Source organism: Megascapheus bottae, chromosome 9, assembly GCF_031878675.1.
Source record: "Megascapheus bottae isolate mThoBot1 chromosome 9, mThoBot2.hap1, whole genome shotgun sequence".
Taxonomy (NCBI): domain Eukaryota; kingdom Metazoa; phylum Chordata; class Mammalia; order Rodentia; family Geomyidae; genus Megascapheus; species Megascapheus bottae.
Genome location: NC_143517.1, coordinates 17,960,076 through 17,978,134, shown reverse-complemented (window position 1 = coordinate 17,978,134; position 18,059 = coordinate 17,960,076). Strand labels below are relative to the sequence as shown.

At 35.7% G+C, this 18,059-nt stretch overlaps 1 protein-coding gene across 3 annotated transcripts in view; it reads right to left on the bottom strand.

The window, feature by feature from the left end:
- The window catches only part of C9H8orf34 (chromosome 9 C8orf34 homolog), a 175,151-nt gene that overhangs the window by 62,318 nt on the left and 94,774 nt on the right, over window positions 1-18,059 (bottom strand). For all 3 annotated transcript variants that reach the window (XM_090338921.1, XM_090338920.1, XM_090338919.1), the window contains 2 exons: window positions 14,801-14,829; window positions 3,189-3,361 (listed from right to left, as the gene is read on the bottom strand). In XM_090338921.1, the coding sequence (XP_090195047.1) occupies window positions 3,189-3,361; window positions 14,801-14,829 (202 nt within the window). The remainder of the gene's footprint in view (window positions 1-3,188; window positions 3,362-14,800; window positions 14,830-18,059) is intronic.

The following is an 18,059-nucleotide window of genomic DNA, read 5'->3' as shown; positions in this document are numbered from 1 at the left end:
AAATTCACATTAAGATTTAATGAGTGATTTTAGGAAATGCATTATACAGTTACTAACCACCACAGTTACTAACGCAAACTTTAATTAAGAGGGCTTAAGGTATGACTATATAGGTTTATTAATTTTATTTACATTTATATTATAAATATGTGGTTGTAATAACTTGAAATGTGCAATAAATATGTATGGTTTCTTGCTAACTATATACCTAAGCTATCACAACTAAGGCCAACAGGTGATAAGTGACTGTCATTCTCTCTCACACTCATCTGCCTTCCTTCACTTGCACAGATTCTTTAACTGGTTTTGTAGGCTTTGTTAATTCTGAATGTAAGAATCTTAAGAAATATAGAGAAGAAGATGCCCATTCTCACATCCACACAACATAGTGTTTATTGTTATAAGAAATTCACAGAACTCTTCAAGACCACCAGAGACCATCGAGAATTGCATGCTAGTTTCTCATCTTTCTGTTCATTTCTCCACATTCTCTTGACAACTGCCTCCACTTCCACAAACACTGGGGAATAATAGATGAAGTCTGGCTTTTTGGAAAAAAAAATCAACTTTTAACTGATGCTAATGGCTCACACCTGTAATCCTAGATGCTCAAGTGGCTGAGATCTGAGGATCGTGGTTCAAAGCCAGAGTCTCTTATCTCCAATTAACTATCGGAAGTGACACTATGGCTCAAAGTGGTAGAGCACTAGCCTTGAGCTGAAGAGCTCAGGGACAGTGCCCAGGTCTGAGTTCAAGGCCCACCACTGACTCCCCTTCCTTAGTCCTCTCCCTGCTACCCCCATCAACTTTTCTCTGTGGAGTCTGCATCTGAATGCTTAAGATTGTTAAATTATAATCATGGTCATTACTATTTAATGTCCAAGTTAATAAAATGATTATATGATTATAGACTCATGATTTAAAATGTCTTCCCCAACTTACTCTTATTCACAAATCAAATCTAATGCAATGTGAGCTTTCCATAAAAATTCAAGGATCTAGGCCGGGAGTTTGGCCTAGTGGTGGAGTGCTTGCCTAGCATGCACAAAGACCCGGGTTCGATTCCTTGGTACCACATACATAGAAAAAGTGGTGCTGAAGCTCAAGTGGTAGAGCTCTAGCCTTGAGAAAGCCCAAGGACAGTGCCCAGGCCCTGAGCTCAAGCCCAGGACTGGCAAAAAAAAAAATTCAAGGATCTTGTTTTGTATTAGAAGATAAAGAGAAATGCAGTGTATCACTCATATTTGATCACTATTTCCCACATTTAATTGCGATACATGAGTAGGATTTTGCCATTTTTTTCTATTTAATTGGTGATATCTCAGCTCATAATTTAGAGAAAACTAAAGCTAGATACAAGTTTTCAAGACACATATTTGACAGGGGGGGTCCTTGTAGACAGTAAAGGAGTCAACGAGGACTGGAGAAAGAACTCCCCTTTGCTGAGCATTCCAAAGGGAATTAGAGCTTACTGAGCAAAGAAGGAAGCAGAAGCAGTAATATTTCCAACAAATAGCCCTGACAATTATTAACAGAGAAAAATGAATGTCAAAATTTCTGAATTTCATATTTAAAGGCCTATCTACCAGTGAATAATGATAAAGGTGTATTGAGTTCCATAAATCTGGTATTAAAAATAAAATTACTTCATTGACAGGTAAAATTGAGCTGGCATTTTACAAAAGATGATAAATGGATTTTTAAAATGGTTTTCTTCTCCTCATAGAGGACACTTAAGCTATTTAAATAATTTTTGAAGTTATTTCTCATGGAAACAGAATCATGTTTCGATATGCCTCACACACATTAATGACTAGTATGAGTCTCTTCCCTATCAGTCAAGTAATACATCAAAATAAAGCACCCCGACAGCTATTACATTTTATAAAATACAATTTTCTCCTTGGGAAAAAATTTATTGGCTGCTGTTTAATTTTTCTCTACACAGGAAAAAGTCTTCTATAGTGGCAAACTAATGACACTCAATAAAAGTTCAATTTCCTATTACTTTTTTATTACCTGTCATACTGAACTTTGAACTCAGGACTTTGAACTTGCTAAGCAAGTGCTCGACCACTTGAGCCAAACCACCAGACGTTTTTGTCTTTAAGCTCCTTCTTATGTAGACTGTGATCATCCTACCTACAGCCTCCCATAATCCCACAGTTGGGACCATAAAAATACATCACCAAAATCAGGTTCTTTAAAAAGATAGGAGTCTCTTTATGACTGGGATGGCTTCAAATTGTGACATTCCTGATCTCCTCCTCCAGAGTAGCTCAAATTATTGGCATGAATCTCTAGGCCTGGCTTTCTGTCACATTTTAATATATGAGTACTTAAATGTGTTTTCTCTCTTTTTTTAAGATTTTATTAACATTGATTTACTGAGCGAAGAAGGAGGTGGAAACAGTAGTATTTCCAATAAATAGCCCTGACAGCGATTAACACAGAATTCATATTTAAAGGCCTAATTATCTACCAGTGAATAAAGATAAATATGATTACATCATATTTCAAATGTCATTTTGAGCATCAAGGTTTTGAGTAAAATGAGAGTTAAATGAACTTTCAAGTTCATGTTCATACAGCATAATAATTTGAAAACTAAAGAATGTTAATCATTATATTTAATCATAGTTACCAATTATAAATTCAAATGTTCCAAACTAAGATTTGCCTCTCTTTATGATCTACCTCTTGCAGTCTATTACCCACTCTGAGTTTTCTTCTGTCTCATTACTATAGCTTTCTACTATGTAAGAATTCCCCTTTCTGTAAATCTTAACAGCTTACCACTCACTTATAGTAGATCTTGACTTGCATGCAAATTGTAACTTTGTAATTTTAATCCCTAATCAATTTATTTTGTAGCACAAAATTAGTGATCTCCTAGATATGAAGAAAAAAAAATCAAAACCCCAACCCAACAGTAAGACTATTAACACCCTACTTTAAAACAGAGCAATTGTTTCACTGTCAGATAGAATCTATGTATCTGCTGTGTACAACACCATGTTTTGCTGTATATACATATGATTGAGAATAATAAAGTCTAGCTATCTTTATTATATGAAAAGTCTAGCAATTTTGTTCTATAAAATTGCTACCAAAATCTTCCCTTGGTTTATTTTGCATTTACCTTTCAGTGAAAGTAACAGAGAGTCTTAGAAGACATCTTGCCTCACCTTCCTGCAGGGCTACAGCTGCTCTCTTCGTTTTCCCAGTGGTCATTTTTACTTCTGGGAACAGGAGGCTGCAGCATTTCTGCAGCCAGTGGGTCAGCATCATTGTCTTCTCTACCAATCCATTCTCCAATCACACGGGGCCTCAGCAGAGAAGAATTAAAAGCCACTGCTTCCTGAGAAGAAAAGAATGGGTTGCCTTAGATTGCCTTTTCTTCTTGCTAAGCAAGAGAATCACCTTGCTTAGCGTTTCGACTGTTCACACAAAAAATATTCCTCTTTCTTTCTGAATTGAGTTAAAACATCAGTTCAGTCCATCGACACTCAAGGACCTCTCCTGTAGTATTTGTACTCGCTCTTGGATGTCGCCGTGATAAATGATCTGAGGGTAAATTTTGGATCTGGATCCAGAAGACCTCCTAGGTTCTCAAAAGGAAAGGGTGGACTCACTAATCATGGTAAAGAAAGACAGTGATAACAGACCCATAGAAAGAAAGAGCATGACTTTGCCACTGGGAAGTGTTAACTAATTTCTCTGAAGGAAATTGGAATGACATCGGGAACAAAACAAGAGGTCCAAGGTCCAAAAGAGAGCCTTCTTCAGTATCAAGGAATTCAGACATTCATGGATACAGGAGGGAGGTCTGAAGCAAAGCATTATCGGTAAATGCTGTATCATTAAAAAAAAATCTTCATCATTTTCCATAACTATGAAATAAAGGGGTGTATTTATCCAGTTGGGCCATTGATGCATGTAGGTATGAAATAGTATTGCATGATATTATGTAATACTGAATACGTAATTGCTAAGAATAGCTTAAGTATAAAAAAAAACTACTTGATATGGTAGGCAAAACAATAGTAAGTAAAACCAATTCTGCAGCATTATTTGAGTGGGGACTACATGTGATTACTTTAATTTTTTGAGCTGGTATTCTGTATGTCTTTCAATACTATTGGCTAGCTATTGAAATATATATCTTGATCTGAGGAACATGTGCTTTACTCACATTATCTTACTTGAAAGGTTGTATATTAAGAGAATCTTGTACAATTCCTTTAAATGCAAATTCAACATAAAGTATATTACAAATGCAGTGTTATAAAATATGAATATATAAATGCAATGTTTGGTTAATATATAAGTAGAATATAAAAACATCATATTAAATGTGACTTGGAACATTGCTTCTAGTCACAGACATAGCTATATTGACTAATATTGATTTAACCTTAATGGAAAGGTAACCGATAAATTTTCCTAAGATTGTATAACGTCACTAGTGTGAGCTCTGTATGTATGCATTCTATGTGAGGAAGACCAAGCACTCTCACGGGCTTCAGTTACAAAATAATGTAACTAAGATAATGTTTTGAAGTAGTTGTGAAGACATATTTACCTGAAAAAATTAGTATCATAGCAATAAAATTAGCAATATTGATGAAAGTTAAGCACATATTAACTTTTGAAATCAGGTTAAGGTAAGGCATTATTCAGGATGTTAAAACAAACCCCAAAAGTTAAAAAAAAATGAGCATACTTATCATTTCAGAATTTTGTCCAACTTTAAAACGTAAGTGATAGGAGTTATAAAACCCAATGTACCAGTTGTTTTAGAACCATAAAATTCTGTGCATAGCTCAGGTAAAAATACTTAAGGACATAGACTCCATTAGAATCATGGATTCATCAGTAAATGAAAGCTAAGTGAAACTGCTCATTGGGTAAGAACAGATGTTCAAAATAGAACAGGAAGTGACATGGGTTTTCATCCAGTAGAACTTTAAAAAAATTAAAATGCAGCCATGTTCTAGTGGGTCACATCTGTAATCCTAGTTCCTTAGGATTTGGGTTCAAAGATAACTCAGACAGACATGTCCAAGAGACTTCATCTTCAAATAACTAGCAAGAAAGCTAGACCGAAGTTATGGCTTGAGTGGTAGAGGTCAGCCATGAGTAAACAAGCTGAGCAAGAACAAGAAGCTCTGACATCAAGCCCCAATATAAGCAAACAAAAATAAACAGCAATTGATACATGTATGAAAAACTTTGAAAAATTAATTTAATACTATTAATTTTATTTACAAAATGGGTTAGAATTGAGCTTGGAGATTTCTCCTGGTATAAGAACAACACAAAATTATTCATTCTAAGAAAAGAAAGGTAGGCTAGTCACAATAGGTAAAAAGGAAGGAAAGAAGGAAAGGAGAGAGAAATGAGATGAAGAATGGAGGAGAAAGTGAGGGAGGAGAAACAGAAAAAGCAAAAGAGAAAGAAAAGAAGGGTGGAGAAAAGGAGGGAAGGAAGGAAGGGAGATAGGATATAGAGTTGGGTAAAAAAGTATTTGTTAAAAATGTCATTTGAAATATGATGTAAATATCAATGTTAATAAATTCTTTAATAAAAAATAATAAAAAGATTTTTTTAAAGGTTGAGAACTGTAAAGAATCAAAATAACTCCTCAGTTGCTTATTGGAAAATTAAATAATATGACAGATGCCACTGCTGCTGGAAAATGGGGACAAAAGAGAAGGACAGATTGATACTCAAGATATTTAATTCCAGCTGGCAATAGAAATTTAGAGAGAAATAGCTGACCAGTAAGGCAATAGAATAATTGAAAACAAGATCAGAGAAACTTGGGAGCAAATATTTGCAGGTGAAAAAAATAGAACTCTGGGGGCCCAGTAGTAGAGTACTTGCCTAGGATGCACAAAGACAGGGATTCAATTTCTTGGTACCACATACACAGAAAAAAACCACAAGTGGTGTTGTGGCTCAAGTGGTAGAGCATCAGCCTTAAGGAAAGCCCAGGGACAGTGCTCAGGCCCTGAGTTCAAGCCCCAGGACTGGCAAAAAAAAATAGAAGTCTAACAAGGTAAGCTAGACCCAAAGAAACATAGGTTGCATGGCTTTCCTCATTTGGAAAATTAAAATGTGTCCACAAGTAAACCCAGTGGATAGTAAAAGGCAAGTAATTACACTAGGATATGATTAATTAAATAATTAATTAAAAAGGATTCTAAATATTCACACAATGAGACCAAAGGAGGATAGTCCTATGAGAAGATCATAAAGGCTCAATCATATAAAATGATACTTAATGAAATGAGCTCCAAGAAAAAGAAGAGTTTTTTTTCTGCAGTTTGCAGTTCTTTATTGTCTTTCCTTTTTTCTTTAGTTTATTCTCTTCTGTTACTGATTTGGTATTTCTGTGCCCTTTGTTTTGTATGTAAGTTTATCTGATTTGGGGAGAGGAAGAGGAAGAAAAGAAACAGCAGGACAAAGGAACCAAATCCTCAGTGAAACTCACTGGACACTATGTTGGAAATGAAATTGTATAGATGCTGAAAGGGGAAAACTAGGAGAAAATGAGGGAGGGGTGACATTGTTCAAAAGGAAATATACTCATTACCTCACTTACATAACTGCAGCCTCTCTGTATATCACCTTTACAATACAATTTCAAAAATAAAGAAATAAATATATAATAAAAGATTCTTTTATAAGCGAAAAAAAGAAAAAATAGCATTCTCTTTTATGAATGTAACATAAGTCTTTGTGATAAAACATGACAAATTTTAATTAAAGTCAATGGACTTAATGTTTGTAATGTGACTCTGGATTGAGAAGATGCCAATTTCCCCACAACAATATTAATCACAACAGAAACACAAATACAATGGAATAAACACATGACCCCATGGAACAAGACAGTGGGCTCAGAACCCTTGATGATAGAGACAGCAAGGACACAGAAGAGAAGTAATACATGGAGAGTACATGAGACCCCACTTCTTGCCATACTGAAAAATCATCCTTCTACCAACCTACAATGTCTAGCTCTTTCTGAAGGGTATTTTCACCTTGGTACAAAACTGGAAAGAATAGTGCTACCCATACCCATTTTTGTCTTAAAAAAATACAAAAACATGTATCAACTCATGGATAAACTTATTTTGTCTTTTTCTTCTCTGCATCCCTTTTGTATTCCCTTCCCCATCCTGATTAAGTCAAAGTAAATCTGGGTCAGCACATCATAGTATTTGTAAGTATTCCAGTGTGTATTTCTAAGAAGGCCACAGTGGCTTTTTCATGAAGAAATGCCATACTATTACCTTACCTACTCATAAATTAACTCTATATATGATTATATAGATACATATATTTTGTTGCTCATGGGACTTGAACTCTGGGCCTGGGCTTTGTCCATAAGCTCCTCAGCTACCACCCTACCACCCCTTGAGCCACTTTCAGTTTTCTGGTAGTTAATGACAGACTTTAGCCCATGGATAATAATATTTTTTAATAGCCACAAATATTTAGTTTTCAAATTTTCTGACTATCTTGGAGAAATTATCTATTTGTTGGCTCAAGTTAAGCTTGAGGTAAAACTCCATATTTTGCAACTAACTTTTTCAGTATTTATTTTTTCTACTTTTTTTGTTTTGCTTCATATTTTGAGACAGAATCTCACCATCCAGACAGACCTCAAGTTTATGATCCATCTATTTCCACCTCCCAAGAGCTGAGATTATAATAGTGTGTCACCATGCTGAGTTTTCACATGACTTTTAATTTGTACTAGCTACACTCTTCCTTTGCTTCATTTTTCTCTTGCAATTCTTCATCCTCTTTTAGGCTGTTGTTCAAAACACCTGAATTTAGAAGATTTTGTCCTGAAAGTTATATATAATGGGTACTTCTCCTTTTGCAACCCTGTGATGTGGTTTGGAGCATCCACTGTTCCTTGTAATGTCTGCAAATTACTAGTTAGATCCCAACCGATGTTTACTGCTGTTTCTTTCTTTACCAATGCTGTTCTGAGAGAATGGTTTAGTTTCCTCCGGAGGTACCCAATATTTCTATAACTTTTCATTTAGTCTTAGAAAGTGGTAGTCAGCCAGGAGAGGCATCTAAGACTGTAATTGTCGCCTCTTAGAAAGTGATGCTGGGAGTTTCAACTTCAGCTTTAATAAATAACAACAGCAATAACTAATAAGAGAGCTGACAAACGTGTTTCCTTAAGAGGAAGCCCTATCAGCATGAGCTCAATCCTGTGGAGGAATTGTGACAGAGATCAGCTTGGGGTCTTGAATTTAGACCTTTGCAACTGCCCCTACCACAGATATGGCTGTGGAGAGTTACTGATATTCTGCATCACCATAGGGAAATCTATCTACACCATAGGATTATTGAAGGAATCAATGAGTTGCTACATGTGACATGCTTAGGGCAATGTCTGGCATGTAAACTATGTTCATGAAATATTTCAGGAATGAAATTAGGAAATTAAAGAAAGTAGAATGATTAGTCCATTGTGACTAATATTAGTTAATCACAAATATATTCATTGTAGAAAAAGTAGAAATATGGGAAAAATTACTCAAAATCTTTTTATCTTCCCAAGTACTCTCATGAATATTTACATACATATGAAATTTATTAAACTGACAGTATTTATTCAATAAACTTACATAACCATGTAATGAAATTGCATTGTGCTACTTGAGACACTTTTCTATTCAGTACTATGTTGTAATTGTGCTAACATGTTATCATATAAATGAATATATTTTATAGAACTCAGAAAAAAAGGAAGTGATGTTAGGGGATCATGGCTCAAGGCCATAAAAATTCATGAGCCTCTATCCCAACCAATGCTTGGGGTATAGTAGCATGCAACTATCATCCACGGGGATGGGGAAGCATCCAGGGGAGGTAAATTGAAACCAAGGCATAAAGCAACAACCAGAGTCTCAAGAGGACGGAGACACGGTAGAAGAGGTAGAGAATCTGTTTTGCAACCTCAAGTTCCTAAGTCAAATCTCCCATACCAACAACAATAAATAAACAATAGATATGTAGAGAGATCGACAGGCATCAGCACTTAATTTTTCAGTTAGCAGAGTCTTAGAAATATTTTCCACTGGATTCCAAATGAGGACGTGGCTCATCCTAGGCAGAGTAGAAGCAGAGATGGAGGAAGTGATTTATTAAGAGGTTCTCTCTTGGTGAAGCCTAGACGAGACCTAAGATGGCAGGAGGAGAAACTCAGCAGCAATGTGAGAGGTCCAGCTTAAGATTACACTCAATGGGATTCATATATAGCTCTGGAACATGAATGACATCTCAGAGGCTAATTTCAGCCCATCCTTGGCTGAAGGCCAAATCTGGCATCTTTCATCAGCATGGTTCCCATGGGGTTGGGGCAAACCTCAGAGGGTAAGTTTGTAAGCACCCAACAGGTGAGTAGTTAAGAGACATGTCCTGTCACACTAGTAATAGGAATTATGCAAGTACCCAAAAATGTGCAAAGTACAACATTTCAAAGAGAGCCTGAAGAAGAAATAAAGGAAATGAGGAATGCAAAGTAAGTCTGGGGCATGGGTTGAGGCAAATGGAATGGGAAGAATTATGAAATGGAGACAGAACTCTAGTCAAGAATGACTGGACACCTAAATGGACATGTTACATTGCACCCACTTAGACAAATTATTACAGTCAGAACATAAAAATAAATATGTGAATAAAACTATATACATATATATTTATATTTTATACATATGTATATTTTTCTTTTTTTAACATGTCAAATAGGATTTAATTTTTTTATTGTAATTAGTAAAAGGGTTACAGGATATTTTCCAGATAGAAGGTGCATCAATTCACATACATTGATACCCTTTCACATGTCTTGGTACCCATTTCCCTCCCCCCCACCCCTCCACCCATCTTGTTTTTCCCCCCTTCCCTATCAAATTTCAAATATCCAAATACAAATAAATTCAATATATCAGATAACAAAGTGAGATACTATAACAATATGACATAACCAAGGGACAGCAAAGGAGATGAGAGACAACATAGTACATTAAGGACAACAATCATTCATTATATGGCTTTTGTTTCAATATCCTGGAGGTCCTTTCAATTAGCTTCACATTATATGGCCTTATGTATCAAGATTTTGCTCTATTGCAGATCTCTGCTAGTAGAGCCCAAGGTTTCTACTGATTATGACGAATGAGGGAAACCATTGAGCCTAAGTTCCCTTGAGTCTGGCTTACTTCCTTAATATGATTTTTTCTAAGTCTTTCCATTTCCTAACAAATGGGGCGATGTCATTCTTTCTGACAGCAGCATAGAATTCCATTGTGTACAAATACCACAACTTGTTGATCCACTCATCAACTGAGGGACATCTAGGTTGGTTCCATATCTTTGCTATGGTGAATAGTGCTGCAATGAACATTGTTGTGCTAGTGGATTTAGTATGCCCTTGTTTCTGGATGGTTGGGTAAATGCCAAGTAGTGGAATTGCTGGGTCATAGGGGAGTTCTATGTTTAGCCTTTTGAGGCACTGCCACACTGCTTTCCATAGTGGTTGAATGGGTTTGCACTGCCACCAACAGTGTAGTAGTGATCCCTCCTGGCATCTGTTATTATTCATTTTCCTGATCCTGGCCATTCTAACTGGAGTGAGGTGGAATCTTAGAGTTGCTTTGATTTGCATTTCTTTTATGACCAGAGATGTTGAGCATTTCTTCATGTGTCTATAGGCCATTTTTGTTTCTTCTTCAGAGAAGACTCTCTTTAAGTCTTTGGCCCATTTTTTAATGGGATGGTTGTTACTTTGGAGGTTAGTTTTGGAGTGTCATGTACATTTTTCATATATTCATATACAATCATACATACAGACTACTACAACTTGAACTTGGTTAACAGCTGCATGACTTCTCAGATACGTCCACAACCTAACCTTTAAAATTTGCAAATATGTTACATTGCAGGTACCTGGTGGCTCATGCCTATAATCCTAGCTACTCAGGAGGCTGATATCTGAGGAATGAGGTTCAAAGCCAGCCCGGCATGAAAGTCCATGAGATTCTTATCTCCAATTAACTACCAGAAAACCAAAAGTGGCACTTGGCTCAAGCCTTAAGCTGAGGAACTCAGGAAGAAGGCCCAGGCCCAGAGTTCAAGCCCAATGATAAAAACAAACAAACAAACAAAAAAACCTTCATTGGAAAATGATTTTGAACTATGACTGTGAAACTATATGATATCAACCAATGAATATTTTATAGTAAATCCTTAACATTGTTAAAGGATTCAAAGGAAGATGGTGTGTGAATCTGTATCATTGTATTGAATACAAAGGTGCCAAGTCCAGACAACAAAGATGTGCCTCTCTCCACTCCTCTTTCACATAGTACTGAGATTCCTAGCAAGAGCAATCAGGCAAGAGAAAATATAAAGGAGATCCAAACAGGGAAAAAAGGAAATCTATTCTGATTTGCAGGCAGAATCCTGTATTTGAAGAACCCTACAGATTCCTCATGTAAACTTCTTGAGTTGATTTGAAACTTTGGCTAAGTAGCAGGGCATCAAATTATCCGCCGCCCAAATCAGTAGCTTTTCTGCATACCAACTATGAGAAGAACAAGACTGAAGTCAGGAAAGTGACTTCATGTATAATAGCTCCTCCCAGATTATTTTTAAATACCGAGGAAATAACAACCAAAGAAGGAAAGGATCTCTATTGTGAAAATTTAAAGTATATAAAAAACTGAAGCAGATTTAAGGAAATGGAAAAACCTTCCATACTCCTGGGTGGGAAGAAAGGGCAATACTTTCCAGAGCAATTTATAAATTCAATGCAATACCCATCAAATCCCAGCAACTTTCTTTAAAGAGAGAATGCAATCCTAAAATTCATAGAGAATAATAAAAGACCAAGAATAGAAAAAACTGTTCTTAGCAGGAAGAACAATGCTGGAGGAATATCAATACCAATCTTCATAATCTGTAAATCATTTTTAACCTCTTGGATTTTAAGAGTTGCCTGAATTTCACTTTTGTCAGGAAAACTCAGAATTATGAGCTTTGTGGCCACAAGGGGGCACTATGAGACAGTCACTCTTTCCCTCAGCTAGGGTGTTTCTCTGGGCAGGCAAACAACAGTGACTATCATTCTATCCTGGCTTGAAGTCGGGGGTTCCTTTGTGTTATTCGAAAATTACAAAGGAAACTACTTTCCTGTGTGTTTGTTTGCAGTTTGGGTGTTTTCTTTAATGAAAATGAATGTGCAATAGATTTTAGCAATTTCCATCGATTTTTCCAGAAGCTTTCTGGTATGTGAATGAAGAAGCACTCTTGTGCAATTTTGTTACACAGGTATTCCTTTGAGGGCTGGGGAGAAAGTAGGTATGAGGGGAAGGCTGTGTTCTAAGGAGAAAACCTAGTCAAGTGGCCAGTTGTTCAAACCCATTTCAGTACAAAAATAAAGTTCTTTAGCATACCAGCAACAGTGCACACAACAAGGCCACAATATTAACCAGAGCATAGTAAAAGGGGAAGACCACAAAAGCCAGACACAACCCTAAACTAGATAATTTATAGTCAGGTAGCCAGGATTTTGTGGCATATACTGGGGGGTGGGGGAATGGGAGAGTGGGGAGAAGGAAAGGATCGAGAAATGATCATGGTTGTGTCTTCATATTTATTGTGAGGGCAGACTATAACTGCAAGATAAAGGATTATTAAGATCCTGAAAATTATGAGGAAGGTTGTGGTTTAAGAAGGAGTCTTCATGATTGACATGAAGTGATATGAGCAAAATCCAAAGAAAGCCAAGGAACACATACATACTGATCACACTTTTTACTCATAGACACGATCTAGTGTTGTGGAGTTCTTATAGTGTGAGTATGCGTGCGTGTGTGTGTGGTGTGTATCTGTGTGTCTGTGCCAGTGCTGGGGCTTAAATTCAGGGCCTGAGGGCTGTTCCTAAGCTTTTGTTGTTGTTTCTCAAGGTTACTGAACTACCAGTTGAGCCACAACTATACTTCTGGCTTTTTGGTGACTAACTGGAGATGAGTTTTATGAATTTTCCTGTCCAGGCTGGCTTCAAATTGTGCTCCTCAGTTCTCAGCTTTCTGAATACCTAGGATTACAAGCATGAACCATGGATGGCTGGATAAACTAATTTTAATATTTGTGATTTTAATATTTTAAAATTAGTTTGCCAAAAGAAATTCATATTTTAAAATATATGCATATATATTCAGTGAGTCACAACTGCAGTTGTTTTCCTATTTGGGGTAGAATACTGACTTTATTGTGTTCGGGAAAAATGACACAGTATCATACTGTAATTTGCTACTTTAAAATGCCATGATATGTTTGACCCTAGTTTTCTATCATTTCTATCCTTTTCTTTCTGTTTATTAAACTAGCTACCAAGCCCCATTTCCATATATTTTTTGTAGAGATATTTCTGAACCCACTCAGCATTGACAGTGGCCATTTCTAAGTGCCTTGGCTCTTTCTAGCCCATTTCTGCTGCCAGATTTTTCTATAGCTAGAGAAAAATATTACAACAGATTAAATAAACAGACAGGAAAATTCTGGCAATTTTCAAATGAGTCACAAATAAAAGAGGTTTTCAAAACTGTAACATGATTACTTTCTTAATATTTTGTTTTGGAAAATCAAGTACAGTGTAATCATTTTAGTCACTGTTTTTATGTGTGTCATAACCGTGTATAATTTTATCAGCCTTAACTTCTAACATGACAAATATGGATAGATGTAAATAAACATAACATAAACAAAATATACATAAACAAAAGCTTTGGGGTTCTTTTTAAATATAAATTGTGGGAATTACAAACAGGTTCTGAGACACCTATCCTCAAAAAAAATTCTGTCCTAGTGACTGGTAAATATGCATTTCTTGTGAGTAGTAACTCATATAAACATGTTTAATAGATAATTTAAAATACACAATCCTCCAGTGAACTCTTGATCTGACCTCCAAAATGACATATTGGCTCTTTGTCCAGTTTTTCCAGTGTTAGGAAGTTGTACCGCAGTTTTCTGAGTTCTTCATTTCCCAAAATTGGCAATATTCATTGCCTAACTTCCTCTTCAAGTCCCCACGGCAATTCCAATAGCAGTTCTACTGACAGTACTATTCACATACAATCCTAAGCACACCACTCTCGGCACCCACACATCTACCACCTAGCTCCCAACTACCCTCATATTTTCTTAGAAATCACTCCCAGAAACAAATATATAACATTAGTAAGATTTCTAAGGGTAGTGGTAGGAAATTACATATGCCTTTCCTATGACTACCACCACCACCATCATCATCATTATCAACATCATCATCATCATCATTATCACCATGACCACTACCACCTCCATCCTCATCATCATTGTCATCATCATAACTATTATCATTACTGCCACAAGCATCATCACCATTATCATTATCATCGTCATCATCATCATCATCATCATCATCTAGAAATGACCAATCCAAATAATTTGCAAGATTATTCATGTGAGTAGATATAATCATGTTATCAGCTCTCAATCGTAAAGTAGTTATTTAGTAATTATAGAGATTTTGTGTCCAATAACCAAATTCGAAAGGTCAGTACTCACAGAAGTATATGATGTACATTTACTGAAATAATTTTCATACACTGAAAGTCTTTAAATGTTAGCATTAAACAAATGTAGGAACTTTAACTTATCTAATAGATTAAAACATAAATTCTATATATTCCTTTTGTAGATAAACAGTTCAGCTTACCTTATCGAGTTCATCTGAAATCGCAATACCTGGGATTCAAAAGAGATTCATAAGACACTTTTAGACACAATGTTTAATAACTAATGTTAAAAATCAAAAGGAAAGCTCTATTTGTAAACCTACTGTATGTCCCATTATTTCCTTTCACTAGTTCTACAAAATAATGTGGCATACCCTTTCTACTAATGAAAACAAATTAGGGACCAAGTCAACTCTGACAGACATGAAATGCTGAACAAAGCAAATGGTGCAAGAAAACCAAATAAGGACCATGTTTCTTATAGGTCGTTAGCAACAGAAAGAACTCACAAGGACAACTGTGCAAATGCTGTTATGTTATGATGGTGATTGAGCACAGTTTAGCCTATTACACGTTTGTTCCTTCTCAACAACTGAAGTAGACTCAGAGAATGACTAGATACTAGGGCATATCTGTCTGAAGATCATTTAATTTTCTTATTTAGTTTATGAGGAAACCAACTACAGAATTTAAAGCCCTTAGATTGATGGCTTCTTGAGCCAATGGATGAATTGCTCATTGCAATTTCTTTTATCATCCACACACTATTCATTATAATCTCAACTCGTTAGACTAAAACCAGCTGTTCTCCCTCCCTCCCTCCTTCCCTCCCTCCCTTCTTTCCTTCTTATAAGTGCCATAAACAATTGTGTGCCTAGGACTGAATGCAGGAACTGTGTCTAGATACAGGTGCATATCTATTTCCATGACATTTTTATTTGTCACTAAGTTTCACTTCAGGGGTTGGTAAATGAAGTTTAACAATCGTTCAAGATTGGGTACAGATAGGATATCCCAGAGCCTTATGGTAAACTGCAATCCTAGCAAAAGGCCAAATGTAAGTCATATATTTGTGATTGTTGAAGTTTTAATATTGCCAATGATTACATTAAATAATTCTGATTTTGAAGCAAATGTAGAAATTCTAGCATACCTGTTTACATCACCATATACAGTATTTTAAAAATGCATGATTCTATTTTATGGAAGTCAAGCTCAGCTCTTTTTTTTTCTATTTTTTTATTGTAATTAGTAAAAGGGTGACATGATATTTGCCAGATAGAAGGTGCATTAATTCACATACATTGATACCCTTTCACATGTCTTGGTACCCATTTCCCTCCCCCCCACACCCCCCACCCGTCTTGGTTTTCCCCCCTTCCCTATCAAATTTCAAATATCCAAATACAAATAAATTCAATATATCAGATAACAAAGTGAGATACTATACCAATATGAGATAACCAAGGGACAGCAAAGGAGATGAGAGACAACATAGTACATTAAGGACAACAATCATTCATTATATGGCTTTTGTTTCAATATCCTGGAGGTCCTTTCAATTAAGCTCAGCTCTTTTAAAACTTACTTTTATCTACTTTTACTTGTTTACTTTTATGGTAAAGGTGAAATGTAGAAGGACTACAGTTACATAGGTCAGGTAATGAGAATGCTGCTTTTTGAATACTGTCACTTCTTCCCTCATTTCCTCTCAGTTTTATCCCCTCCTGACTCTTTCATACAAGTTGTATAATTCATTTCCAATATAGTGCCTTGTGAGTGTCACTGATGCATTTATTCATCCGTTGTTCTCCCTTTCCCTTCTCCAAACAAATAAACTAACATACAGGATTAATAGTTCAGAAATTAAAAACTTCAACAAAGGAGGAAAAAAACAAATAGTAAAGTAAGAAATATCCTCATTTCTAGTTTTTGGAGTTAATTTTGATAAGCATTTTATATGATCGTATGTAAAAAGCTATTGAGCTTTAGTGATCCACTGCTGAGAATATTGCCCTTTGGTCTTCTTGTGTGAATATCTAGAGTCCTGTATAATTTATCATGTCTAAGTATAATTTTTTATCTTTTACTGTCCATTGTATTTACTTGGAGGGTTATAGGTACATTCTAATAACTACAAAGATGGAAAACTTACATTTCCTTGGGTCTGTCTTACTTCACCTACTATAATGTTTTCTAAGTCTTTCCAGTTCCTTATAAAGAGGCGATGCTGTTTGGATGAAAGTGTAGAATTTCATTATATATATATATATATATATATATCACATTCTTGATCCATTTGTCCACTGAGGAGCATCTGCATTGATTCCATATCTTGGGTATGGCAAACAATGTTGCAGTGAACATGATTGTACTGATAGCTTTAGTATGGTTTTGTTTGTAGTCCATTGGATAAATGCCCAGGAGTGGGATTGAGTCATTAGGAAGCTTATGTTTTCTTATTGATAAGGTGATGTACAGAGTATTACAGTTACATAAGTTTACTCAGGTAATGAGTACACTTTTTTTGGTTTTTAATGTAGTTTATTTTATTTAACTTTTTATTCATCATTTTTCCCCCTCTCACTCAGCATCTATTACATTTGCTCAACCCAATTATCATTGTGGCTTCACCAATACTCTTAGAGATAAAACCCTATAAATCATTACCTTTATCATTTGCTCTAACCTGCTGTGGTCCTGAATACCAGCTTCATAAGGTTTTTATCTGCTTTGATCTAAGAAGCCAGACCCACTATCAACAATCAAATGCAAACAGTGAAACTAACACAAAGCACCTTTGGAACTGGGAATTTTCTTATTTACTCTGTATCCAGACCACTGGATATGTTAATATGAACCCAATGTACAGTTTTGAACTTATGAGTACACCTTTTTATGAACAGTGTCACGCTTCCTCATTTTCTCCCAGTTTACTCCCTCCCTCTCCTCCAAATTGTATAATTCATTTCAACACAGTGGCTAGAGAGTATTACTGTTGAATTAGTTTACCTTTTGTTCCACCATTTCTTTGCTTCTCCTTCCCTTTCCCAAATCAGATAAACTAGTATATAAGACAAAAGGTACAGAAATCAAAAACAGTGACTAAAGGCGGGGGTGGGGGAACAGAAGAAAAAACCTGCGGATAGTACAATTAAAAAGAAAAACATGTTTCCATTTATTGGAGTTCATTTTGATAAACATCATTTTACATGTTCATAAGCCCTTATGATCCTCTCCTAAAAATATCTTTCTTTGTTCTTATTGTGTGAATGATTACAGTCTTGTTTAATTAATAATTTTCAAGCGTAATTTTTTTCTTTTGCTATTCATTGGGTTTACTTGAAAGGCATGGTTCAATTATTACAAATGAAAGGAACCATGCACCCTAGGCTTCTTTGGGTTTGATTTACTTTGCTTAATATAATTTTCAAAGAATCAAATGGATCAAAGACCTCA